Source organism: Bombyx mandarina, chromosome 11, assembly GCF_030267445.1.
Source record: "Bombyx mandarina strain Sakado chromosome 11, ASM3026744v2".
NCBI classification, from domain to species: Eukaryota; Metazoa; Arthropoda; class Insecta; order Lepidoptera; family Bombycidae; genus Bombyx; species Bombyx mandarina.
The window spans coordinates 14296422-14324289 of record NC_143218.1 but is presented as its reverse complement, the minus strand read 5'-3'; the positions used below and the strand labels follow the sequence as shown (position 1 = coordinate 14324289).

Sequence of the window (27868 nt, the reverse complement as noted above, 5' to 3'; positions counted from 1 at the left end):
TAAAGAAAAAGACGCGATTTAAGGCTGGTCTGGTGTGCCGACTTGGTATGCTGGTCTGGTATGTCGATCTGGTATGTTGATCTGGTATGTTGGTCTGGTATGCTGGATATTAAACGAGAGTATTAGAATTTATATATTTAATTTTCAAGTTTACAGAACGTATAGAAGTTTTTTGATAATGAATTTAAATGATTCCGTTATATAGATAGATGTAGGTCAAGCTGTAATATACATAACGCGCTATTCAAAATTAAAACCGAATAAATACTAACAAAGCATAGAAGGCAATCTTATTTTGCAAATAACATGCTAAATTTCAACGAGCTCAAACAAGCAGTCGTGGCCGAGCGGTTAAGGCGTCTGACTAGAAATCAGATTCCCTCTGGGAGCGTAGGTTCGAATCCTACCGACTGCGAGTCTTTTTTATAAGTTATAAATTATTTTTCAATCGTATACAAAAATATGATAATAAATTCATGTATTCTTCCATTTTTGTAAACAACTATTAATTTATTAATTTATTATCTATTAAGAGATTGAACAACTGTTCCTATTAATTTTAAAATTATCTCATCTTGATAATAATCATCCTAATATGATGTCGAACTTGTTTTCTTCTCATTATAATAATAAATATTTATTACACATCGTCCGTGTTATATCTACCGAATTCTTATTGGAGTCCTACCACATCTATGGGGACGCTGTTGGTAGCAACGCGTTGTCTATTTTTTACAATAAATAACACTGTATCTATTGGTTTCCTTTGTCTATTATTATTATTATTAAGCTCTATTATTATTAAGTAACAGAAATATTCGACACGAGCTTCTACCATCATTAAGGATGCGCTATGAAAACAATACGCAATCAGCGTTTTTAAAACATCGCTGCTCTAAAAAATAATCGCTACTGTTATGTTATACCTATAAATTAAATGAATTTTATGCGGAGCAAAACATGTTTTTCATACGCGTAGCTTATCAGAGTTGCGGTTTTACGCGGCTTGTTCGTCAGCGAATATATAAATAAAACACACTAAACAACAGAATGAAACAACAAACTTACCAAACATTGATCGGGAGACGCCGTAGTCTCATTATGGGCAGTGCACGTGCTTCGCCGTCAGCGCTGCGGGTCTTAACCAAGCTAGGGTTACGTACATAGATAATTTACGTAATTACCAAAGACTGCAAATTAAAGTATATGTGGGATCGTGGTGTACAATCAAATTAGCGAATTTGATAAATTTTATTTAATCGTCAACTCAAAAAAATTTACGTCTTTACTTATTATTTCGTGTTTTATTTCTTACCTAAGCTGATAGCCTTGAGAGGCTATTTCAGTGTAACCTTAACTAGTAGGTGAGCTCACGGGACTCAAGCGTGACGACGTTGCTAGCACGAACCCTAGCAAGAGCCATGCTTCACAGAATATACCACCGGATCGGAAACGCGACCCACTGAGAAGATCCGGCGAGAAACTCAGTGGGATTTCGTCTTATTAAGTCTGTCTTATACTTCATGCACCATCTGTCATCTGTCAGGTCAGTGTGGCCAATGGTTACACCTAATTATTCCCACATATATATTATATCCTGCCTGTTTCTACCGTAAAGTATTAATGCGCTTCCCTTTGATGGATAGCATATACCGTTATACTGTTTCAGTAAGTCTTGACATCACTCTCAAGTTGAATGCCACTCATGCCACCCAGCTTTCAACAGACTTCTACAAACTTTGGTAACCTCTTAACACCAGGGGAACCGTGAACTCATTTAATCCTATGCATTATTATTATTTTTATGAAAAACACCCTCGCATCACATAAAAATTGTATAGAATCAAGAATTTCGTGCAATCATTAGGTTCACATGAATTAAAAGGACTCAGTATAATGAGCAGGATAATTCGGACTCAAAGTAATTGCGACGTCGATTTGTCTGTCTACGATAGTTTTACACTAAGCTCATCCCCCCGACTTTTGTTTTAATGAAGGAATTGATGGTTGCCCTCAGGCCTTTCCAGCTTCACCAAGATGGGTGGGGTCTCTCCACCAACCCACGTAAATATAAAACAGAGGATTCCATTATATTCTTTCAAAAATTACAGATCATGTTGAAGTTTTATCTAAAATTTAATTATTTATAACACTAAATCATCATTAATAGTTAGAACGAGATTTCATTCTGATATAAGACAACAAAACCATTAGATAAAGACACGTTTTGCGATAGAAACGAAACAGTATATCGTATTAGATTCGGCCAACTGGCACCCCTGTACCGAACATTTCGTCATGGGATTACGAGTCCATACCAGGGATTTAAGGTTTCATTACTTTGTTGTCGTTGCTCCCTCGTCTCGCAGATCCCCTAACTACGAGTTTTCGATCCAAGGATTCGATTCGACTGGATATTTTGTAGTTACAATTTCATATTAAGCTGCAAACTATCATGTTAACGTTAATTATTATGGAAATATTAACTATATACTTGTTTCAGATTAGTATTTTTTCTTAGTGTGGTTATAGTTTTACTTATAGTTACAATAATTTCATCACTTAACTTTTCAACAATCCAATATACTTAGGTTACGTCCGTAGAATCCACACGTATGCTCCCAAAAAGTGCATTTATAAGTTTTCGTAATAAATACTGTAATACTAGTGGTAAAAATCAAAGTCCCCTCAGCCACCTCAAGCTACAGAGTCAAATTCGAGAGTTAGGGGGGTGTAGTGGAGCGAGACCTCTAATGTACAAATATTGCGGACGGAATGAATATATTCGGCCCTAACGCACCCTTCCGAGGACCGACAAGTGCAAGCGGACAATTTGATTAAGTCGCTGATATGAATTTATGAACGCCTTATAGAGACTGGGCGGTTGTGTATCAGTCGTATATTACGACTATACTATATAGATACATTGAATGATATTTTGAGGATAACAAATTGGTTTGGTTAAGAAATACCATCAACACCTATTGTATAAACATATATTTTACAGTTTAAATACATTAAATAACTATGTTAGGGATTAGATCCGTAAAGTTTAGATATGTATGTATTTATTAAGATTTTATAGAGCCAAATTGAATCATTGTGTTTTTTGAGTAGCGTAATTTAAATCACTGAATGTTTTCCATAAGATACCAGGTAAACCATGTGAAACGGAGGTTACACTACCCAGCTACAGCAAGAAAAGAAACGTCGTCCAATCATCAGATACGTACTTTTAAATGTGTAACGCACAACGTCAAAGATACATAAATTCAATACCAATTTTATTAATGTTTGGTGTAAAATAAAGCCAGTTGGTGCCATTCTAACATAACCGGGCCTCAGGTCCCAAGTGTCCCGCTAATACTCCATATGGCACAGCAGACTGCACAATATATGTATGAACTACCATTTTTCGTTGGCCCTACCTATTGTTAGCCATCTTTGAAATTTGTAGCCCGCGAAGAGCTCAAAGTAGCCCGGTGTAATATTCACAGGACTGAAGGGCGGAAAAACTGATGCGACGACATATGCATGCATTAGGGATGATGAGACAATCCGCTGTTTGTAGTCCAAACTCTTAATTTGCGCAACTGGTCACGGCAAATGAATCAAACAATACATAAAATAGAAGTCATGTTTTTTAAGCCTTTATTCTATGATTCTAATAAAACCAATATAATATCGAAATATTTTATTTAAATACTTACTAGTTCACTACACGAGATAACATTTTAGTTATGAGCACAGTCTAAATAGTTATATAATTTTTTTCTTAGGATCGATTATCATTTAATTAGAGTCGAGCATATTACGAAATATCGAGACGTTAGGCTGAGTTGAATATTAAATTATTAATTATAATTAGGTTCTAAAGGTATTTCGAGCTAGGTTTGTTAAGTTTTCGAACCGCTTGTCTCAGAGTCACATGATCTTGCTTATTATAGTTGCTCACCGCCTAGAGTCAGGTCCCAGATACGAGAAATAACCGTTCGTCCCTGCTAAGTTAAATTAATTTACCTACACTTTCGGCCAAAAGTTTCGACGAGTAAATAAATAAATATACATCTTTAAAATCTTAAAAATATTACTGATAAAAGAGAAATCCACTATAATAATTTAAGTTGTCTAAATGTCATTATTGTGTTTATTTTGAAATTGTCACACTAAACGTGTGCTGTTACAACACATCAGTGAGTACTGCGCAAGGATCACATGATAAAGTTATTGTAATATTTTTATTACCTCCTCATTAATAATTATTTGTTTTACTTTTATTGCGCGTTGACCAAAGTTCAAGACCATTTTAGTTTCTTATATAGTCTGAACTCAGTATTGGTACAATAAAATTAAAAAGGTCTTAAGTACATCACAAAAATATTGTTCATAAAGCATTAATTTCCTATCAAACAATTTTTTTATAAGAATTCCTTCACGTATTTCTCGAAGGCTTTATTTTTCTCAAAAGGAACACGTCAATTAAGCCACCAATAATAATGCTCGTATTTAATTTAATGTAAATAATCTTGGATTCTCGCAACTGGCTGCGGCCGTGTCTTGTTCGCATTATATTTTCTCACAATCTGATTGTATGATACGATGACAGCGTATCGCATGGCACTCGTAACTTCTAAGAACGCCGTCATTAAGGCGCCAGTCAGGTGACACCTCATCAACATATCGTTCTCGGAGGCGGCTAATTTCACCGATTGCACTTAAACGAATGATTATGTAAGTTAATATAACCGGTTTTCTTCATTTTACTACCAGACTTGTTTAAGTTTATGAAAATGTTATACGGAAATTCATTTGTAGGTACTTAGTTGGCTGAGACGTTGGTTATCAGATTTTATTTGGAAACATTACTTCTTGGATTTTGTACACTGGTAAACACTGGATTACTGAAGATCATAGTTTCGACTACAAAGACTAGCCCACATTTAAAACTGTCTTAAATATTTGTTTCGCGATAGGAATGTAAATTAAAAATGAAAATCTTCGTACGATCTAGAACATTTAAAAAAAACTGATACTGAATATCGAGATGCACACTGTGGTATACATGTGGGTTCCGAAAACGACTTAACATCAAGTGAAGCCAAACTCCTACCACTTCAGCACAATAAGAAAAAAATTAGTTTTATAAGTGTATTAGCTGACCCGGCAGACTTCGTAGTGCCTCAATCGATAAATATAAAGTCCAAAATTTTTGTATAAAATATACTTAAAACAAACAATAGGGAATCCGTCCGACGGGGGACACATCAAAGGAAAAACAAAACTGTTATTTTTATTTAATTCCGAGCATTTTCATATTTATCTACCTTTTAAACCTTCTCTTGACTTCCACAAATAATTCAAGACCAAAACTAGCCAAATCGATCCGGCCGTTCTCGAGTTTTAGCGAGACTAACGAACAGCAATTCATTTTTATATATAGAGATAGATCACAAAATTTAGTGGCAAACAACGCACCCATATTTAAAGTTGTAGTTACAAGTAATAGAGCGGTAATCATTTCCGTTCAAAATATGTGAATGAGTGTCGAACATGAATTCCATTGTTAGATTCTAGTTTCCTGAATGGAACGCGGGAATGTATGTCGACTGTTTGTTGTTCCCACGAGCGGCCCACGCGTTTAGCACCTTACTCCTCCAGTTCAAACACAGCCTTGTAAGGAACTACGTACTTTAATTAACTTTGTCATTCATGAATTCCGCCATTTTAGCTGTAAGGGTGTTTGTAGTGATAAGTTATATGAACAAAATTCCGTAAACATTTGTTACAATGCCATTGGTGATTCTCTATACATTAATAAATTCATATTAAAAATACCCATATTTACTACTATAACATAAATATAACATTAGTACCTATTATTCGTAAAAATAATTTTAAATACTCACTATTTATACAAAATTATAATTTGCGTAATTACTGGTGGTAGGACCTCTTGTGAGTCCGCGCGGGTTGGTACCACCACCCTGCCTATTTATGCCCTGAAGCAGTAATGCGTTTCGGTTTGAAGGGTGGGGCAACCGTTGTCACTTACTTGAGACCTTAGAACTTATATCTCAAGGTGGGTGGCGCATTTACGTTGTGGATATCTATGGGCTCCAGTAACCACTTAACACCAGGTAGGCTGTGAGCTCGTCCACCAATCTAAGCAATAAAAAAAAAACTATCAAAAACTCGCTTTTATTTCTAATGCATTCACTTTTTTATTTCGTGCTTCAGTCAACGAAATGAATATTGTATTATTTCTGTTTATAGCTAACGTTTATTTTGTATTTTTGGCTATAATGAGAAACAAATGGTTTTCGAAATCATCGTCACAATGTCTGTCATTTGTTTTGCTTTTAAATAAACGCTAATCGCTCTCTAACTGTGGAATAAAAAACAGTTAATAGAGTATACTTTTTTAATATAATATGCTACTAATACATAGTATACAATCATAAAATAGCAGTAGTATAGTAAACGTATAATAGTTGCTTTTATCGTTTACTGGGGATAGGGCGTGTTGTAAGCTCACAAATATAGATACCACCCTATCTATTTCTATAGCGAAGCAGAAATGCGTTTCATTTTGAAAGGTGCAGTAGTCGTTGTACTATAGAATTAAGAGTTAGAAGTTATACCTTCTTTGGGGAAGGAAGGGTTACTGGTGGCCCGGAGGCTTTTTCAGTTTCACCAGGACAGGAAGAAGAGTAACGGCTCAGCCTGGAGGATTGGGAATTGCTAACGGCTGCCCAAACGCCTCCAAAATAGACCAAACAGCTCAAGGGCAGCTGCTTCGCGGATATTTCTACTAACGGATCGGAATCGCAGCCCGATGTATGGGTCAGATTATCAGGTTATCAGGTTCCCTTATCCTGCTCCTAGTGCTAGAGCTGCAGGCGTTTAATAATAGTGTTAGTGGATCGGATGAAATCGTAAAAATATGTCTAGGGCATTAGGCTAGGGTAGGGGTCACCATGGTCAGAACTGCAACCAGACGCGCAGCTCACCTCAAGGACGTCCGGGCTCTTGAACGTCTTGAAGGCTCTGAACTTCAGCCGTGTTGGTACGGCGGACCGTCAAGAAGCCCAGGCGGTGCCGTCAGTGTTTCGGAATACCCCGCTGGGCCTGAGCCTGCCCGGCAGGAACGCGATACACCGTTAACCGATCGCTCTTACGATGAAAACTTAAAACCTTACATTCAACTATTTCTTTTATTTCTGAAATGCAAAATATTTAAAGGCAACTTTTATATTGGCAAAACGAACTCAAAACGTCGCGAGTTAATTCATAGATTAAATAAACAAACATTAAAACCGCATTTTTATGAGGTAAATGGACACAGCGTGATTGCGACAGCCGCTACCGCTGACGCGTTGATGGCCCCACCACCTTGCGTACTAATTTATGCACATAATGTTCCTCTTGAAATGTTTTATAGTAGGAAAAATAGAGCGGCGACTTCATTACACTTTGAAATGACAGGTCGAATCGTAAAATGAAACGTATCGCGTTGGATATTCTAGATTTTGTTCGCGTTACTTTGATGTTGAAATTGTGATTTGAATTTATTTATTTTTTAAAGTTAATTTTAAGATTATAATTAAAAATTTCTTAGATGCAATGCAAAGGCTTCCTCTCCTTCTTTCCATATTTAATTTTACATTAGAAATTTGGTGCCATATAGTTAATAATCTTATAATAATTGTGTTTGTTTCTTCTTTCATGTCTTTGTGCAAAGCAATTGTTTATGAGCAGAATAACATATTTTTTAATACTGGAACGATGACGTGTTTCATCCTTACAAACCTTATATTTCCAATTCAGCAGCTTTTCCTCATTGTGCAAGATTTCAGTGAACACCTTGCTTAATTACATATTCTAATTTGCGTAAATTTTCTTTTTTTAATAATAAAACAATAACATAATTAAAAACATAAACACAGTAATCAGTAGTAGTAATCAATAGTAAGAAGTAAACACTTCGTTAATATATTTTATACACATAGGATTTTCTTCGTTTTTCCTGAGCTGTAGACATAATTAAAACTATCACGGTTTAATCTCGCTTTTTTATTGTCATATTTTATTTCGGACGTTCCAAGTACTTAACAGTTTTCTTGGTCCCGGGCGAATAAATACATTGTGACTATTTGGCTATTGCGCTAACTGCCATATATATGTATTATACTTTTCGATGAATTTATTTCTAGACTTTTACGTTTCATACGTATACTTGGATTTAAATATGATAATTGAATAAATTATATAGAATTGAACACAATTAAAATTATACGTGAATATTGAATGTCGCATTATTAGGAAGCACAGTGACGCCGCGTGTGGCCTGCAGTTCACTAACGAGGCCACGTGACCGGCACACGGCTACCGCATCGTCATGTACATATATATGTACATATATTATATATTATGTATTCCACAGTTCACAATAATTAGTAAAATACTCGTGATTGAACAATGTGTACTTCACTAATATATTCCGTAATGATTTTTTTGTTTTTTATTGCTTAATTGGATGGACGAGCTCACGGCCTACCTGTTATGTAGTTGCCGCTGCCTAATGACATCAGTAACGTAAATGCCGCCACCCAACTTGTGACATGGGTTCTAAGTCTCAATTTTATAGTGCAACCTTCGATCAACAATAGTAATTGTACTATTGTTGATCGAAGAGTGCAACGGCTGCTCCACCTTTCAAACCGAAACGCATTAATGCTTCACAGAAATAAACACGGTGGTGGTACCTACCGGTGCGGACTCACAACAAGACCAGTAATACTACCTACTACGAATTTTATTTAACCAAAACTATAAAAGTAGTAAGTAAAGCCATTTGCTGCTAGTAAACTTTCAGTAGAGGTAAACAAAATTAAAGAACAAAATCAAAATAAAGCTACTTTTCTATATTTTTTTGCTGGCTTTTATTTGGATGGTCAATATAAGATATGAAGTATATAAATAATATATTGGTTATGTTTGCAAAAATAAATAAAAGCAAAAGTGTTAGTTAATTTTCGTAAAACTCATCGTAGGCCCTGTGGCGCAACGGATAACGCGTCTGACTACGGATCAGAAGATTCCAGGTTCGAATCCTGGCAGGGTCGCATTGAGACAGCTTTTTCTTTTTTTAGTAAATTATTAATTTATATCGCAATATTATCCACGTATCATGTGTAGCATTCATTATAGCATAACTGCTCCGATTTTCTTCTACGGTAATTTTTAGAGCTAGTAGTAGAGTTTACTTTAATATTCAACAATAACTGTGTAACATGAAAATTTACCCGGACTCAAAAAAAATGATTATACTTTCTCAAGAAATAACAATCTTCGCATCTACATTATCTCTGTGATTTTTTGTAGTTTCAATTCACCTAGAGGCCCCAGACATTGTCTAAAGGTTGCCTAAAGGTAATGCCTAATAAGGCATTACCTTTAGGCTATTAGGTTGTTCCCTTATTTGAAACATCATTCTAAAAAAGTTCCAACATAGCTTATGGCCCTATAGATAATAAAATAGACATGCTTTAACAAAAACCGACTTCAAATAGAAAAAAAAGTCCAAAACAAATTAATATATTCACCCAGTCAGAAGTTATGAAGTAACAAATGTAAAAAACAGTCGAATTGAGAACCCCCTCCTTTTTTGAAGCCGGTTAAAAATACAGAGCATTCGGTTCCGGAAATAATGATAATAATAACAAATTACACAAGAAAAACAAAACTATATCTTATTGGTGTCCATGAATATTACACGATACCTAAAAATGAAGCTGTTTGACAAATTCTCTTGTTAACACATCCCGAATTTATCGCGTAAAATATTTAGTTTACAAAAAACCACTCAAAGCAAAAAGTGGTAAAGTGTGATAAAAGTCTGTTATAGAGTCGACGATGATTTTACAGCGACATTTCTTATCGTTACCACTTCCAAGTGTCAAAATATTTCCAGTGTTCTCTACAGCAATAGTTTTTCAGTGAAAACATTAAAATGCTTTATGATCAAAATAAATACAGTTTAATTTAAAATAGAAATGTTCAGGTAGAGGTGTGAACAGACTAAATATCTTGCTCGGAACTCGGATCCAATGCTGTTAGAATTTGAAAATGATTCTGAAATAGAATCTAATGTTTTGAACTAATGATAATTTGTATTTACAAATACTCACAATAATTACCTGCAATAAAATAAAGGAATTAATTGTTTCTCAAGAAAATAGCTTCAGTTATTTTTTTTTAGATAAATTACTTTTAGGTGTGATAACTGTTTGAAAATTTAGTTTTTTTTTTCGCAATACCTGACAGAATTGTCAGAAGAAGACGAATCTCATTCTAAAATCACATTTGTTATTTATATTTACAGTAAAAACAGCAGGGCACTGAGCACGTCTCTCATTTTTAGCCAGTTTTTTTTATATTAATGTAAATTTCGACGGAGCAGACAACACCATCATCCGTTATCGGGACCAGAGCTATTTCGGTGCAAGCCTTATCAATAAGGGTCAAGAGTATATTTTCCGTCAGATAACGAACCCACGATAAGCCAGAACGATACAGCATCCCGTCGCTTATTTATTACGAGTACAAAAAAAATATGGAAGACAGTTTTTGTTTGACAACATGATAAGAAAGCATTCGATATTCACGATCGGTTATTCGATGTTCAGGATAAGTTTTTGTTCGCAGTTTGCGTTATGTTATGTTATGTTCGAATCTAAATATTTTGTAAGCTCTCAGTCCGTCCGTGTGATGGCTACAGCAAACATCCTGTCAGCCAACAAATATTGGGACGCTCTGTCACTTGTCAGTGTGTCCACAGCGGACGTGGCAGACCCGTGCTAAGTAACCCACTATCTCTTAATCCAACATAAAAACCATGTCGGACAACATGCATTTGTTCAGTTGTTTAAAACATAACGTCATTACTGAAATTATTGGGTAAAATTGCTGACATATACAACTTAAAAGACACGAAATGCCCACTTATGAATTTCAGTATCAGAATTAGGCGTAGACGGTACAAAAAAGTTTGCGGTGCTTTAACAACGTTGGAATGTTATAGATACAATACAAATGGTTTAAGTTAAGGAAACTATAACCAGTTAAGATAGGTAGCTAGACAGTAAGATGATTAGACGACCTTGGATGACAAAATAATTTCAGATTACCGTCATATTCAAAAATATCACGAATAATGTATTAGGCAGCGGCTTGGCTCTGCCCTTGGCATAGCTGTCGTCCATGAACGGTAGTAAACACTCATCTAGTGAGCCATATACTCGTCTGCGTACAAGGGCAAGAAAAAGAAAAGAAAAGAACAGAAAGAAAAAAAAAGACAATAATGTTAGCTCCGGTAAGCTTACGTTTACGTAAGCACTCAATATACGTCTTATTTTTTTCTCCCATCAGGCAACCAAAATTACTTTAACACATTAAAAACACCAGATTAGAAACCATTTTTGGCGCGGCGGACACCCTGTGACCGCCAATAAGTCGACGGACACTGTGTGTCTGCCATTTGTCATCTTTTAGAAAATAATGAATAGTCACTATTTCCTAAGTCGCCTATTATTTTTAAAATTATTTCATGATAATATTTGCAAAAAAGCACCTCAACGATTTTTGGACGATTCTTGATGTATTAGAGCGGCCCTAGGGGAAAGTATGCTGTGAACACATTGTGGCCGTCCTGGCGTTCAACGTGTTAAAATTTGTGAGAGAAGGAATCCGTCCATACCTCTCGGTTTATACCTATGTATCAAAAAAGACTAACAAAGATATGTACATTGAACTCTGCTGAAAAGTGCAAATCATTCGATTACCGTTCATTAGCGTTTCACATCATGCTATGTCCGTGTCAAATCTTTGAATTAACAGAAAAGGACACAAAAAACGTTTTCTTTTTGTAGCATGTAGCATGTAGCTTTTGTTCATCTCATCTTATAAAGCTGTGCTTGTTTCGAAAATATTACATTGGTATAATTACGTTATTACAAAATATGTATTCTCAATGACACACACATATCGCAACGACACATTTATGTACATGTTGCGTTGGTTTTTATTAATTTTATTTTCAACATATTTCGTTTCTCATTGGTTTTTGATAGAATTCATTGAACAGCACTCAGCCGAAGTACTCTATCTGCACAACAGTTATTCATCTCATCTAATAAAGTTGTATCTATTTCGTTTTCCTTTTCTATTGCTTAGATGGGTGGACGAGCTCACAGCCCACCTGGTGTTAAGTGGTTACAGGAGCTCATAGACATCTACAACGTAAATGCCGCCACCCACCTTAAGATATGAGTTCTAAGATCTCAGTATAGTTAGAACGACTGCCCCACCCTTCAAGCCGAGACGCATTACTGCTTCACGACAGAAATAGGCAGGGCGGTGGTACCTACCCGTGCGGACTCACAAGAGGTCCTACCACCAGTAGTACATTGTAGAATTAAGTGAACAGCACTTAGCCGAAGTACTCTCTCTATCTGCATTATTTCTACGAAAACCATTATTCAATGAAATTTCGTTCTAATTCGCTCTGCCCGATGTTGTTCTGAAGGAAAGAAAAGCGGGGTTGATCACAACCGTCTGTGCTAGTAGAACTATTGGGTCTATAATAATATTTATGTATTGACTGTGGAACTTTGGAAATACATAAATCACTTAAATATTCATTGTTATATATTGTAAAACAACTAATTTATTACCAATAGACCATTCTATAAAGACAATTTTTATAAGGACAATGCTTTGTTGAACAAAACGGTAGCAGGTTTTAAAATGTTTATCGTAACTTCTTAAAGCGCCGACTACAATTTAACCCCTCACGGAACTAAAAGCTACAGTGTTTTATGGTGTAAACACAACTCCCATGTCCATTTCGCGACACGTGGCTCGTACACGCTAGCTGATATGTAGCCACGTGCCGTTTGGGGTGGTTCAGGGAAATAGCTTTTATGATATATGTGATATCGATAAATGTACTCATGTTTTATGCAACGTCAAACGTTCGATCCGGATTTTTAAATGTCTAAACACACAAGATACTTCAGACAATATAATTCAGAATATGAAATGTTTTTTTTTGTTTTTCTGTTACGTCATTTCACTTTTTGTCACGATTGGCCTACTTTAAAATGGAATATAATTTATTTGTTCAACAGAAATCCACAGTTACACAATTTGAAAATTGTCAGACATTGCTTCGAAATTCCAAAAGAGAGTCATTTTCGGATTAGACTTCGTAATCACATCCGGCTTTGGAATGAGCTCTCCTCCACGGTGTTTCCCGAGCGCTATGACATATCCTTCTTCAAACGAGGCTTGTGGAGAGTACTTAACGGTAGGTAGCGGCTCGGCTCTGCCCCTGGCATTGCTGAAGCTCATGAGCGATGGTAACCACTCACCATCAGGAGGGCCGTATCCTCGTTTGCCCACAAGAGCAATAAAAAAAAACACATTGGTTAACTAGAATACGTTGGAGTAATTAAAAATTTGGACTCTTAATCTAAATGTTTATGTTATGTATATGCACTGGGAATTGTGAAAAAATACATAAATAGTATCTACGACCTGATTACAAAAGAACGGAAATTTTTCTGAGTTTCCGGCTCGGCACGCGTACTCATTTCCGGCACTATACGCAATCTTGGGGTGCCCTGCACTGTGGGAAGGTCTTATTGATTTTTTCATGACTACCAATATCTCACGAAACATTCAAATATGGAATGTTCTTAGTACACATAAAGAATCACAACGAAATATCTAAGTTGTATCTGTCTATGGCAAAAACTAGTTTTACCGTGTCAGTCACACCCATAGCAGTCAAGCAAAAGTCGATATTTTTTACATCGCCAAAGAAAAAACCGGCTAAAGGCAACTATCGCCAAAACTACAAATATGTATAAAATTTATAATAAACACATTAGCACTTCATTCACCTTGTTTTTAGTCCGATGGAAGAAAACTCATATCGGACTTTAGCTCACCTACATACTATTTTTAAACAGTGCCTTGTTATGTGCGATAAATAGATGAACAAAAAAAAGCAATGAATGACCTCTGAGAGGTCGTGAACACGAAATGAAAATCAAGCGCGTGCTTTCCTTGCTTACCAAAACAGACCATTAATGATGTTTCTTTTCCCTACCTATTTGCTGGTAGCCTAAGAGATTACAGTTACGACCGGATGGGTAGACGAGCTCACGGGCTCAACCTGAGAAAATTTGCTAACACTAGCCCTAGCAAAAATAGTGCTTCGCAGAATCTACCACCGGATCGGAATCGCTACCCACTCAGAAGATCCGGCGAGAAACTCAGTGGCCTAATGCTGTAATATTAAGATCATGAAAAATTAAAAAAGTAAAATTAACCGTACAAAACGTACCTTTTCTAGAAAACATGATACAGTAACAAAGCTTAACTGAATTTGCAACTCTTCCTGGTTCACCGCATGTACAAGTCAGCTCATATTTTATAGATAATCATTAGTTCGTGCCGTGAAAGGCGTTGTGTTAGTCTCAATTCAACCCTTATTTGGTAGGTTTTCAATGCGGAACAATTCTCGACCCCGGCGTCGCGAAGTCAATGGCGCTTGCGATGAGCAGGGCGGAGTACTGTACCCCCACGGGATAGAGTATAAACATGCCAGTAATGCGTTTTACTAAAGAACAAATGTTATAAAATGTGTTTTACACACGCTACTGTTTTCTTTTCGAAATTATACATAATATATATATATATTATTATTATTTATATAATACTAGCTAACCCGGCAGACTTCGTAGTGCCTTAATCGATAAATCAAAGTCGTAAACTTTTGTATAAAATAAACTTAAAACCAACTAAAGGAATCCGTCCGAGGGAGACACATCAAAGAGAAAACAAAATTGTTATTTTTATTTAATTCCGAGCATTTTCATATTTATCTACTTTTTAAACCTTTTCTGGACTTCCACAAATAATTCAAGGCCAAAATTAGCCAAATCGGTCCAGCCGTTCTCGAGTTTTAGCGAGACTAACGAACAGCAATTCATTTATATATATATATATATATATAGATAGATAGATTAGTTCCAAACAAGCATCTGTGTTACATTTAAGCTAATAAAGTATTTAAATAGTTACGTGCTTTCTAAATGTATGCATTTATAATTTACCTTCAAGAAGTAAGTAAGGTAGTAAGTATGTAAGGCGAGGCGCTTACGACATTTTCGTTCTAAGCTTTACGCACGCCTACAGTTCCCCGGATCGTGCTCGGAATACACATAACATCCCTATTGTGCTAAAGAAATACGTTTATAGCAGCAGACATGTAAAATTCAAACTCACAATTGAATATAGTTGTCCGTATCGCCATTTTGACTTCTTCAAGTATCAGTTTATTTTATCAATCTGTTTCAAATACAGACAAATAGGAATAATTAAAAAACAAGAAGGAGCGCTGCCTTATTAATTCCATATAACTTTTGTGATTCAAACACTAAAACACGACAACATTCTACATACAGTCTTCGGTCAATCGGTCACGCAAAACCGGGAACTCATAAAAAGTAAAAGTGATGATTACAACCCGCTAAATACTATTGTTTATAAAACAAAAACTATTTGAAGTATGTATTGAAGTTGATCTATTTTAATACACATAATGTTACCTTCGTTCACGAACAATCAATAATAACCTAACACAATTAGACGAATTGATCCAATTTACGAGCGTTGTTAATTGTATAAATCATACGGGCGAGCCCATACAAGGCGGCCAACTGTCCACCCGCTGAATCAATTTAATAAAAAGGTTTCCCCCGCCAACTGCTAGACAATATTCATGCACTAAGTAATTACTGTTATTTTATGGTTGTAAATATTATTAAGCCATTCAATTTTGTAGGATTACTACTTTTCATTGTGAGAATGTGAAATATGGAATGAATGTAAAAACACGCATTGTACAGCAAAAAAACACCTTTTACACTACAGTTTAGGCTAATAACGTCTGATTATTACGTATGTCATTTCAATATTATGTATTCTATATATTAATACGTGAAGCAAAAACTTTGTATACCTTTTTACGAAAATTGAGCGGACGGAGGAGTATGAAATTTTCCACACTTATAGAGAAAATAGAGATGAAGTGCACAATGCTAATATTTTTTTAAAATAATGCATAAAAGATACATTAAATCAATAAAGAAAAACTTACACACACTACATACCATTTATTTGATGCACACACGCATGCATACTATTTATTGTCAAACTTTTGTTCTTGGCGTCTGTTGTCAAATTGAGAATAGATTAAATATTGTTTGTCTTTGTTAATATTTTTTATAGTGTAGTCTTGGCGAAATTTGTGATTATAGAAGTATAAAATACAATCATAATAGTGTACAAACTTACAATTCCAATTAATTATAGTCGAATTTCGACTACTACGGGACCTCTAGTAATACCAAATGTGTGAACACAATTATGTCAGGCGCTTTTTTTTTAAACTACAGAAAATACACAAAACACATATTTATGTTTTACATTCTGGATACATACTTTAATTAATAGGGTATGATATTATTTAACAGCCATCGTTTATGAGATCGATTCTCTTATGAAAAGCAACATACACGAATTATCTACACATTGTCTACAACATCATAATTAAATGAATCTATCCAAACAAGGGTAAAAATGTATATTTGCTTACGTATCCAGGGTGTGGAGCGGGGGCCCTTATTGAGTTACGTGACATGTACCCACCAATTTGTACGACAGTCTTCGAAGCCCTTCCATCAACGAAATTACATTACTACAACTAATTAAACAGAGTTTTATTGAAAAGCTTGACTGGCGTGTTTGAATGTTGCATACGGAGGGTACGTTTAATCAATTTAGTATCGATATTTTTTGGTACTATATAAATAAAATAAGCGCGTCTGTAATAGTCTGCATACTTACTTCATTTCTATCATTTTCATACATCCAATCACTTTCATCATTTTGTATTCTAATACTGTTTCTAATCAAAATATAAATTTGCTTTTTTTTTAAATTAAAATAAATTATTTTTAAGCTTTTATTGTTATCTAGTTATGTCGTATTAATTTCCAATTTTAAAACCTAACTTACGTGCGAAGTTAAATTATCTATAAATCCTATCATTTTAATATAGCTTCTTAGTGCTCTTAGAAGAAACGGTTCAAAAAAAATAATTAGAAACGAAACGGTTTTTTTTTAAAACTAACGAAAATATTTTTTAAACTCTATCGAACACATTTATTTTGAAAAGTCAGTAGTACAGACTGGATAATGTAAATAATTGAATCAAACGATCGATCCCACATCATAACACTCTCCATCATTCCCACTAAAAGCATCTTTCATCGAGGTAACGCTATAAACAAGATTATCGAAAACTTTTTAACGCATAGAGTGTATTCTCTTTATAACATTACATTAAAGCGAATTCGACCGGTTGTGAAAATACACAACGCACGTGCGTGCGTTCGACCCGTGTGGCGCAAGTGGAAACTTAATTCATTTTGCTTTTTTTAATTATCAACATGTGCTCGAACCGCCGCTGCTTTTCATTTTGGTAACGAAACGAAAGGAGTGTGTGTAGTTATTCTTAGTTTGAAGTCTGTCTCGTAACTATGTGTGTCACTTTCAAATTTGAATATTTAATTTAATTACTTATATATTTACTAAATTCAAATACATCTCATTGCATATTTTTATACACCTTAATATTAATTATGTTCTTAGAATTAATGTTAATAACAAAAAATATGTACGATAGATAATTGTTGTAATCGTAGTCTAATTAATAAAAGACAGAAATTCCGATAGCAGATCGAAAACACGAATTTGTCGTTTCGTGACATTAAATTATTCGAATTAAATAAAAGCGAACCTTGAGTATATAACATTAACATAACAAAGCTTAATAATACTGAGAATATATAATAAATATACGACAATAAATTAAAAAGTTGTCTTTTTGACAGAAGTAAATTAATTAGATAAATATTTACATACAAATAAAATTCTCATTGGTGGCTGCGAAAACCGTAAAGCATTCAAAGCGCCGGAAGTAAAAGTAGTTTTAATTAAACGTATAATCACGTGGGAGCTTAATAATAATAAAATAAAAAAAACATTTATTAAATTAGTCTTGTACCACGCGTCTAAACAAACAGCGAGGGCGGGCGGCGCCGAGACGCCGTCGAGATTATGATCGTTTGTAGATCGTGATTAATGCGAACTAGCGCCTTGCGCATGCGCACGTTGTGTTCACTATCGATACTAAATTCGATAGCAAAATCTAAAGACTAGCGCATACAATAAGCTTAAAACAACAATGGATCGTTTTCAGATCAGATTTTAAATCACGACGCCTTTTACATTAAAATAGCTTTTTGAACGTAACAAAAATATTGTATTATTCTATCTTTAAATATGTATGAAGTAGTTCTTAGTTGTCTACTAATAACAAAACACAAGAATGTACAACATATCACATATTCAATTTATCAAGCGTTCAAGTCTTCAAATCGAACGCAAAACAAAAACAACAATACAACTTGTTGCAACAAGTGTTTAATTTCCACACATCGTGGAACAGACACTTAGATATGCGTGATTCATCTGTAATTGCCTCTAGTAAAGAGCAACAAATCTGTACACGTTGTTCAGATCGCGAGCTTATAAATCAGTGTGGAGGCGCAGGCGTCCGATTTGGCTGGCGTCTGAATGGCACACGTCGAAATGACTCACTTGTTGAGACATTTACTGCTAGCAATGAATTGATATTAAGCAAAACTTAACCGGCTTATGATACTTTAAAAATACTACAGTATATAACAATAATAGGACATTAAGAAACACGCTGCTTCGAAAGATTGTTATTCTTAAAGTTATAATTACTTTAAAAATACACATTGATCTCGACAGCGATATTATTTTTATTATACTACAAATAGGTACGTAAAGTATCGTATTAATAATAATAATAAATATTTACTAACAGTCACGCTACGTTAACTGGCCCCGTGCTAAGTTCGTAAAGAACTTGTGTTACAGGTACCATAAACGGAAATAAATGTAAGATTTTTATTATACACATACATATATTTAATATACATCCATAACCCTGGAAAAGACATTTCATATTTATTATACAAATATCCTCCCTTGGCGGGATTCGAACCCGCGACCCCCTTGTGTAGTGACCATGTCACTTACCACTACACCAGACGGCCGTTAATTAATGAAATTAAACTGAAAAAATCGTGTCTGCGGTACGCACATTTTCAGCTGCAAGTGGAACACAGCTGTCCAGACGAGTAGACAACAGTTGTCTTCATGTGAACAGACAGTTTTTCCTTGAATTGAATATAAACAGTAATTAATAGCACTATGCTTGTTACGAAAGCATATAAGATTTCTTGCACGACCATCTGTACGACGTAAATCAACATTAGGAAAATATGTGAATACTTTCCGTTTCTTACTGTACACAGCGTATGTCACTGAATGTTTAACATTTGATATTTATTCCAACGCCTCGACAGTGGAGTGCTGCTAAATTTGTATATTTTACTATTGTGAAAAACAAAACATCACTACACGGTTGTAAGTGTACAATACATTTCAATTTTTAATAAAAAATATGGATTTCAACAACTAATTTCAATGTGGTTTTCTTTAATGTGGACTATCTATGATAATGATGTTCCGTGGATCCTTAAAACTGTAAAAATTAACTTACGTAAAATAAATTATTACAGTTTTCAATGCGAACAAATGAATCAAACTGTCACTTAGATGTATCAAACTTTTATCTTTTTTGTTTTTGTGAAGAAAACTCGTTAAAATCACACAGGATATATTTACGACCGTCGAAATCGTTATTCTGTCAGGAACGTATAATTTTATCTAACTTTAATTGTTTTCAGAATAAACGAATTTTGTTAAAATAATATTAATGATTAATTTAAAACAATATTTAAAAAATATTTCAATGAAAATCAAATTTAAAATCTGATGACAATCATAACGCATATTTAATTAGAAAAACAGAAACAATAACTAATAATTAAAACCTATTTGTCTCGTGACCATGCTTTATGGAATTAATTTTTATTAAAATAAATAGTATACGTCTACCAAAATTAAATATAGTTAAATACGTAATTCGCATCACGAAAAAACATCTCTGCCGATAATACGTACATATGTAAATGCTCAGAAGTTCAAAACTCAAGTAATTTACATAAAGACAAGTTTCACATTAATATTATTATAATTAATGAATTCACATTTCATCTTTGAAGTTAACAGCGCGGTGAAAAGTCACTATTATTAGGTCGTAGAGGCAATAAAAAGGATTGTGTTAAATCGTATATCATGAAGAACTATTATCTGGCATCCGAAAAATAACAGCCGCGATCTTTTGAGATTTATTGATGTGCATGCGGTACTTTAACAAGACTATAAATAAAGTAGTGATAAAATAAAGTGATTGCATCTAAAAGAGACGAGACACACTCAAATCTATTACGTTAATTGCAATCGCCTTCTTTGTAATCCTAACCACTGTCCACGAGGCAATATGGACATGTAGTTCAAAACAAAAAAAATTGATCAGCTCACCACATACGAATTAGATTGAATTTTTTTTTGTTAACATTTTCATTAGTAACCTAGGTACTTATCAAAAAGTATTATAATATTGAAATTCCATTCGTCAAAGTCCCCACAGAATCAAATCAACTGTTTTACTGATTACATATCTGGACAAACAAATGTACAGACACAAACTACACTTGAATTTTAATAATTTGTGTCCATATAAGTATAATAATTATGCGGCTACGTGTGTGCAATTTTATTTTTTATTAAATGCGTAATTATACTTTCTTTATAAATGTATTTAAACCCATCGAACAACATCGAGCATCAAGCATCTTATTCAGCACTCATAAACGGCTAACAAAAATATCCAAATGCATAGAAATGTAAGCTTTAAAATATTTTTTTCTATTAGAATTAGTTCCGCGTATTGAATTATTTGGTAAATCTTCAGTTAAATATCAAATTCAGAGAGTTTCAATACGAGCAATTTTGTTACAATTTAAGTTAAATAAACTGCTATCACAAATCAATTAGTCATTGCCTAATCGTGAAATGTGACACAGATGCGTTTGGTTAGACCTTAATGAAGTTAAATTTCGAAATAAATTACGTATTATGTTATAGTATAAACAAAGATTAAATTTCAATTCCAAGCTCTTAAAAATCTTAATAGGATTAAAGAGAGCGCTTTATTGAGATTTTCATAAATATATTTAATAAGCTTAATGCTAGATTGTTAGTCTATCAGTGCAGCGCAATTTTAATTATTTTATAGCTCCATAATTTTCGTATGCAGCTTGTGCAACCACTTAAATGGCAGTATCAACGAATGACTGTAGCACTATTAAATTTATTATTTTAAACATACGAAATACGAGGGGAGCGTTTTTAATTTTAATACTTAGGATTCATCTTGACAATGATCTTCACCGGATGCTCTTCATGCACGTAACCGCATTAAACTAACAAATGGCGTGATTTTTAAAAGGAAAACCGTCCAGATGAGCAGTGTATCTTGTGACATGAACGAAAATAATTTGACGCAGCCGTTCGTCGGTCGACATACGGCGACACGTGGCTACGATATATTACACGCGAGCCGCGCACTAAAAATATTGTGTTGGCAAATTAATGGGCATTCCCGACTGTAGGTGGTGGGATGAAAGGAAGTGCCTTTTATATCTGAAACGTTGGTTTTGTATGAAAATGCGCAGCAGCCGGTCACACCTGTCCGCACGCATTGAAGCAGCGACGACGCTGGGACACATCGCTACCCGCACCGCTAGGGTTGCTACCGAATACTTTTAATTTTGATAATTATTATTTTTTGTTAATAATTCTAAGATTTTAATTCAAAAATAATAAATGAGTACTAGTTCAGCCTCTAGGTAGCGCCTGCACGCAACTACATGGTTGGAAATCAAGCAGATAACAAAAAAGTAGAAAATTATGGAAGGCATTATACTTAATTAGTTCGATGTTGGCTACATATTTTTATTACATTAACACATAACATTTCAAGCCAAGAAATATAAAAAACTCATAAAAAGAAAGTGCAATACAGAATATTTGTCTTTAATTTTTTAATTCAATTTTTGTTATGAACAGTTACAAGATATTCCAATAGAACATTATGTTAATTATAAATAACAAAATGAACAACCGTATAACCCTACGTCTAACGGATGCGACAAAGACGTCGTCCGTCCAGCTATGCGTCAGTTTCATAATAATTGAGTAGATTAATAACCGCGCAGGGTGTTCATATTTCGCGGCGCGGCCGGCTGTTCATCTCCTTCCGTCCACTGGCGACACCTACGCACTAATCCTTAAATACTATCACCAATATTTCCATTAAACTAATTCATCCACGCACGTAAAACGTACTTCACCTGTTGTAACTAGTCTGGCCATAAATACTGTTACATAAAGACTTCTTTCCCTCTGTTTTTTTTTTTAACTTTTTAATTATTTTGAATTTGGAACACGTATATTATTTTAAAAAGTTCATTCGATTTTGCTCCATTCCACATATTTTTTCGTTTTCGTTATCAAATTACAATATGGAATGGGGTATTAAAGGAAATAGGATTGCAGTGATCGCCTTGCACAAAGTGAGTATGGAGCCGTTGGTCATATTCAAGACACATCAAAAGCTGGGTATCAGCCATTAGTTCGTATTTCGTACTAAAAATCGGGGCGGCCGCTTGCTGTTAGAACTACAAAAGCTGTTAATGCTGTTAGAGCCAGAATTCGTCAATACCCAATTAGGAAGCAAACAATCTTATCGCGTGAAATGAAGATTCCCGCTAGGAATCTCTCGCGTATTATAAAATAAGACCTCAAGCTCGGTGCTTATTGTAGATATACAGGTCATGCCCTAAATCTATCTTTACAATTAAAGAGAGTGAATCGATTAAAACGCGATCGATCGATTAAATGAGTGGACGAGCTCACAGCCCACCTGGTGTCAAGTGGTTACCAGCGGCATCTACAACGTAAATGCGCCACCCACCTTGAGATATAAGTTTTTTTTTTTTTTTTTAAATTAAACAGGCACCCGCCTTCACAGGGTGTTGGACCTGCTTTTCTACCATACCCTCCGTCATAGTGGTCACAGACCACGGCAGAGACCTTTTATACTTTCATTATTTCGTTCCAAGTCTTCATTCACACTTCAACACTTCACTCTTAATACTTTTATTTCATCCTTCTTTTCTATGATCTACAGGTGGGGCTACTTTATTATTTACTACCAACGAGCACTATTTTCTATACAAGCTAACACAATTACACTTCTAATTTCTTACTATCTATGTTCTTACTTTTTATTGCTTACATACGAATATTTAAATCTTATCTACAATTTATATGTTACAATTTTTAATTTACTACATTATTTACTTACACATCTATTATACCCCTAGTTTGTTAGCCTTAATACTATGTAGTCATAATATACTTAATATATTTGGTTCTCATAGTCAGGTTTTCTATTTATTTCTATTTATTGTTTTTCTACAGATTTGCCTACCATAATCTAGGAATATGTCTCTCTCACTGTCTTCCATATATAACATATATTTTGTAACGAGATTTCTTTGCCTAGCCTAATTTCCAGCTCTAAGCGTTCCCGAGCGTACACCGGGCATTCCAGTAGAAGGTGGGGCACTGATTCTGGTTTTCCGGGCTCACAGATGCATGATGGATTCTCTCTGCACTTGAAACGATGCAAGTACTCAGAGAAGCCACCATGCCCTGTGAGCATTTGCGTCGTTGTTCGAGCGGTTCCTGGACGGGCTAGAGGTGATCGCTCGTCACCTCGCTCCCCGTTCAGTGATACTGGCGGGGGACTTCAATGCGAAGTCTGTCGCTTGGGGTTCCCCATTCACGGACGCTCGTGGTAGGCTGCTGGAGGAGTGGGCGGTCGCAGTCGGTCTCTGTATCGTTAATAGGGGCTCGATCGCGACTTGCGTGCGGTGGACGGGCGAGTCTATCGTGGACTTGACGTTCGCGAGCTCGCCCGTCGCACGGCGCATCCTCGGCTGGAGAGTGGTGGTGGGGGCGGAATCGTTGTCCGATCACCGGTATATCCGGTACGATCTTTCTGCCCCCGCGCCGACGCCGGCTGCAGGTGCCCGCGGGGTTGACCCCCCGCAGAGTGCATCCCGGTCATTCCCTAGGTGGGCACTGAAGCTCCTGAACAAGGAGCTCCTGGTGGAGGCCTCTATGGTGGCGGCGTGGGCGCCCACGCGCCCACAACCTGTCGATGTGGAAACCGAGGCCGAATGGTTCCGGGGCGCGATGCACCGCATATGTGATGCCTCGATGCCCCGGGTCGGCTCTCGGCATTCTGGACGGCGACAGCCGCCCTGGTGGTCGCCCGAAATTGCAAGACTGTGTGCGGTCTCCATTCGGGCGAGCCGCCAGTGCACTAGACACCACCGTCGCCGCCGCCTGCGGCGCGACGAGCCCGTCGCGTTCGCGGAGGAGGAAGCTCGGCTGCACTGCGAATATCGCGCTGCGAAGGACGCCCTGCCGCTGGCCATCAGGCGGGCCAAGGAGCAGAACATGGAGAGACTCTTGGAGGCGCTCGAAGCGGATCCGTGGGGGAGCCCATACAAATTGGTACGCGGCAAGTTACGCCCGTGGGCCCCCTCTATGACTGAGCGCCTCCAGCCTCAGCAGCTGCGGGACATCGTTTCGGCGTTGTTCCCGCAGGAGCGGGAGGGTTTTGTCCCTCCCGCTATGGGCGGGCCGTCTGACACCGTCGACGGCCAAGCTCCTGCTGAGGTGCCCCGTATTACCGAGGCAGAGCTCCGGGTGGCCGTTGTCAAGATGACTGCGAAAGACACGGCCCCCGGCCCGGACGGAGTCCACAGCCGGGTATTGGCCTTGGCCCTCGGTGCCCTGGGGGACCGGCTCCTTGAGCTATATAATGGCTGCTTGGAGTCGGGACGGTTTCCGTCGCTCTGGCGGACGGGTAGACTTGTGTTGTTGAGGAAGGAGGGGCGCCCGGTGGATACAGCCGCCGGGTATCGTCCCATCGTACTGCTGGACGAGGCGGGAAAATTGCTGGAACGTATTCTGGCTGCCCGCATCGTTCGGCACCTGGTCGGGGTGGGGCCTGACCTGTCGGCGGAGCAGTACGGCTTCCGGGAGGGCCGTTCGACCGTGGATGCAATTCTTCGCGTGCGGTCCCTCTCGGACGAGGCCGTTTCTCGGGGTGGGGTGGCGCTGGCGGTGTCTCTTGACATCGCCAACGCATTTAACACTCTGCCCTGGATCGTGATAGGGGGGGCACTGGAGAGGCATGGAGTGCCCCTCTACCTCCGCCGGCTGGTTGGGTCCTATCTGGGGGCCAGGTCGGTCGTATGTACCGGGTACGGTGGGACCCTTCATCGTTTTCCGGTCGTGCGTGGTGTTCCGCAGGGGTCGGTTCTCGGCCCCCTCTTGTGGAATATCGGGTACGACTGGGTGCTGAGGGGCGCCCTCCTCCCGGGCCTCTGCGTTATTTGTTACGCGGACGACACGTTGGTCGTGGCCCGGGGGGATGATTATAGGGAGTCTGCCCGTCTCGCCACAGCGGGAGTGGCCCTCGTCGTCGGAAGGATAAGGAGGCTGGGTCTCGACGTGGCGCTCAATAAATCCGAGGCTCTGTGGTTTCACGGGCCGCGGAGGGCGCCACCCGTTGACACCCACATCGTGGTTGGAGGCGTCCGGATAGGGGTCGGGGTGCAGTTGAAGTACCTCGGCCTCGTGTTAGACAGCCGGTGGGCTTTTCGTGCTCACTTTGCGGAGCTGGTCCCCCGATTGATGGGGACGGCCGGTTCTTTGAGCCGGCTGCTCCCGAATATTTGGGGACCGGATCAGGTTGTGCGCCGCCTCTACGCGGGGGTGGTGCGATCGATGGCCCTGTACGGTGCACCTGTGTGGACTGAGCCGCGCAACCGGGGCACTATGGCTCGGTTCCTGCGCCGGCCGCAGCGCACCGTTGCCATCAGGGTCATCCGCGGATATCGCACCGTCTCCTTCGAGGCGGCGTGTATTTTGGCGGGGACGCCGCCATGGGAGCTGGAGGCGGAGTCGCTCGCTGCCGACTATCGGTGGCGCAGCGAGCTTCGTGCTCGGGGCGTGGCGCGTGTCCCCGAAAGTGAGCTGCGGGCGCGGAAGCCCCATTCTCGGCGGTCCGTGCTCGAGTCGTGGTCGAGGCGATTGGCCAACCCCACGTGGGGGCTACGGACCGTCGAGGCGGTTTACCCGGTCTTTGATGACTGGGTGAATCATGGCGAGGGACGTCTCACCTTTCGTCTGGTGCAGGTGCTGACCGGGCACGGATGCTTCGGGAAGTACCTGCGCCGGATAGGGGCTGAGCCGACGACGAGGTGTCACCATTGTGGACACGACCTGGACACGGCGGAGCATACGCTCGCTGTCTGCCCCGCGTGGGAGGTGCAGCGCCGTGTCCTGGTCGCAAAGATAGGACCTGACTTGTCGCTGCCTGGCGTCGTGGCGTCGATGCTTGGCAGCGATGAGTCATGGAAGGCTATGCTCGACTTCTGCGAGTGCATCATCTCGCAGAAGGAGGCGGCGGGGCGAGTGAGGGAAAGCTCTCCTCACTACGCAGAAACCCGCTGCCGCCGAGCAGGGGGTCGGGACCGGGGTCGTATCCGTGACCTGGCCCCCTAAGAGCTAGGGGTCCCACCCGTTGTGTGCGGGGAGAGACCCAGACGTGGGGTGGCGTGCTTTGCACGCTCACCCGCAATAGGAAGCCGGGTGATGGTAGACCGCGTTCCCCCGACCGCTCTGGGGGAAGGTGTAACGCGGCGCCATCAAAGCGGGCTCTCGGCCCGCTGAACGAGGGAACCGGTGGTCGTGTCGCTGGCGGCCACCGGTCCGGCGTCCGTGGGACGGTGGGATGGATGTAATGTGCTCTGCGTCAACCCTGTCCCGCCGTTTCAATAGCCCCGACTGGGCTCCGGCCCGGTCCGAGGTAGGGCGCCGGTTGTGAGCGGCAGGAGTTTTTAGTGAGGTTCAACTCCCACATACCCCACCTGCCGCGCGGGTGGGGATCCGGCGATTTTCTCCTGTGGAAAAAAAAAAAAAAAAAAAAAAAAAGCATTTGCGTCGTCACCCCATCAATATTTACCTTCTTGATAACCTTGTACGCCGTCAGCGCATCAGGGAAGAAGATTTTTGTTACTCCGGCTGTTTCACCTCCTCTGTACCTATGGTTCCATTCGTCAAGCGATCGCATCCTTATGCTCCGCTTGACGAAGGAAACCAGGCACCGGTCATAGTCAGGTCTTATTTTTGATCGCAACGCGGATTCTTTGGCGAGTTTGTCGGCGCGTTCATTTCCCTCTAATCCTGCGTGGGCCTTGATCCAGAACAAACTTATACGTTTGCTCCGAAGCAAAGCCTTCCGCAGGTTCTCTCGTGCTTCGACAGCCAGGGGGTGGAGGGCGTTCCAATTTGCTGTTGTTTGAAGCGCCGACAAAGAGTCAGAATAAATTCCGATACTTTTTGCCCTGTGCTCAGCAGCCTCGTGTGTTGCTCTACAAAGAGCTAGAAGCTCCGCCTGGTAGACGGTACAAACCGGCGACAAAGTAAGCATGAGATATAAGTTGTAAGGTCTCACTATAGTTACAACGGCTGCCCCACCCTTGAAACCGAAACGCATTACTGCTTCACGGCAGAAATAGGCAGG

General features: G+C 38.6%; 1 protein-coding gene and 2 non-coding genes across 3 annotated transcripts; 2 read left to right on the top strand and 1 right to left on the bottom strand.

Annotated features, from left to right (window-relative positions):
• Window positions 1–18: 18 nt before the first annotated feature.
• On the bottom strand, window positions 19–27775 carry LOC149502053 (uncharacterized). The gene is made up of 2 exons (XM_089731565.1): window positions 27308–27775; window positions 19–102 (listed from the first exon to the last, which is right to left on the bottom strand). Exons 1-2 carry the CDS (start codon window positions 27773–27775, stop codon window positions 19–21), a joined length of 552 nt encoding a protein of 183 aa, XP_089587691.1.
• TRNAS-AGA (transfer RNA serine (anticodon AGA)) lies at window positions 334–415 on the top strand. The gene has a single exon. It is a non-coding gene; the product is annotated as a tRNA-Ser (tRNA).
• Window positions 9053–9125, top strand: TRNAR-ACG (transfer RNA arginine (anticodon ACG)). Its single transcript has one exon. It is a non-coding gene; the product is annotated as a tRNA-Arg (tRNA).
• Window positions 27776–27868: the final 93 nt, after the last annotated feature.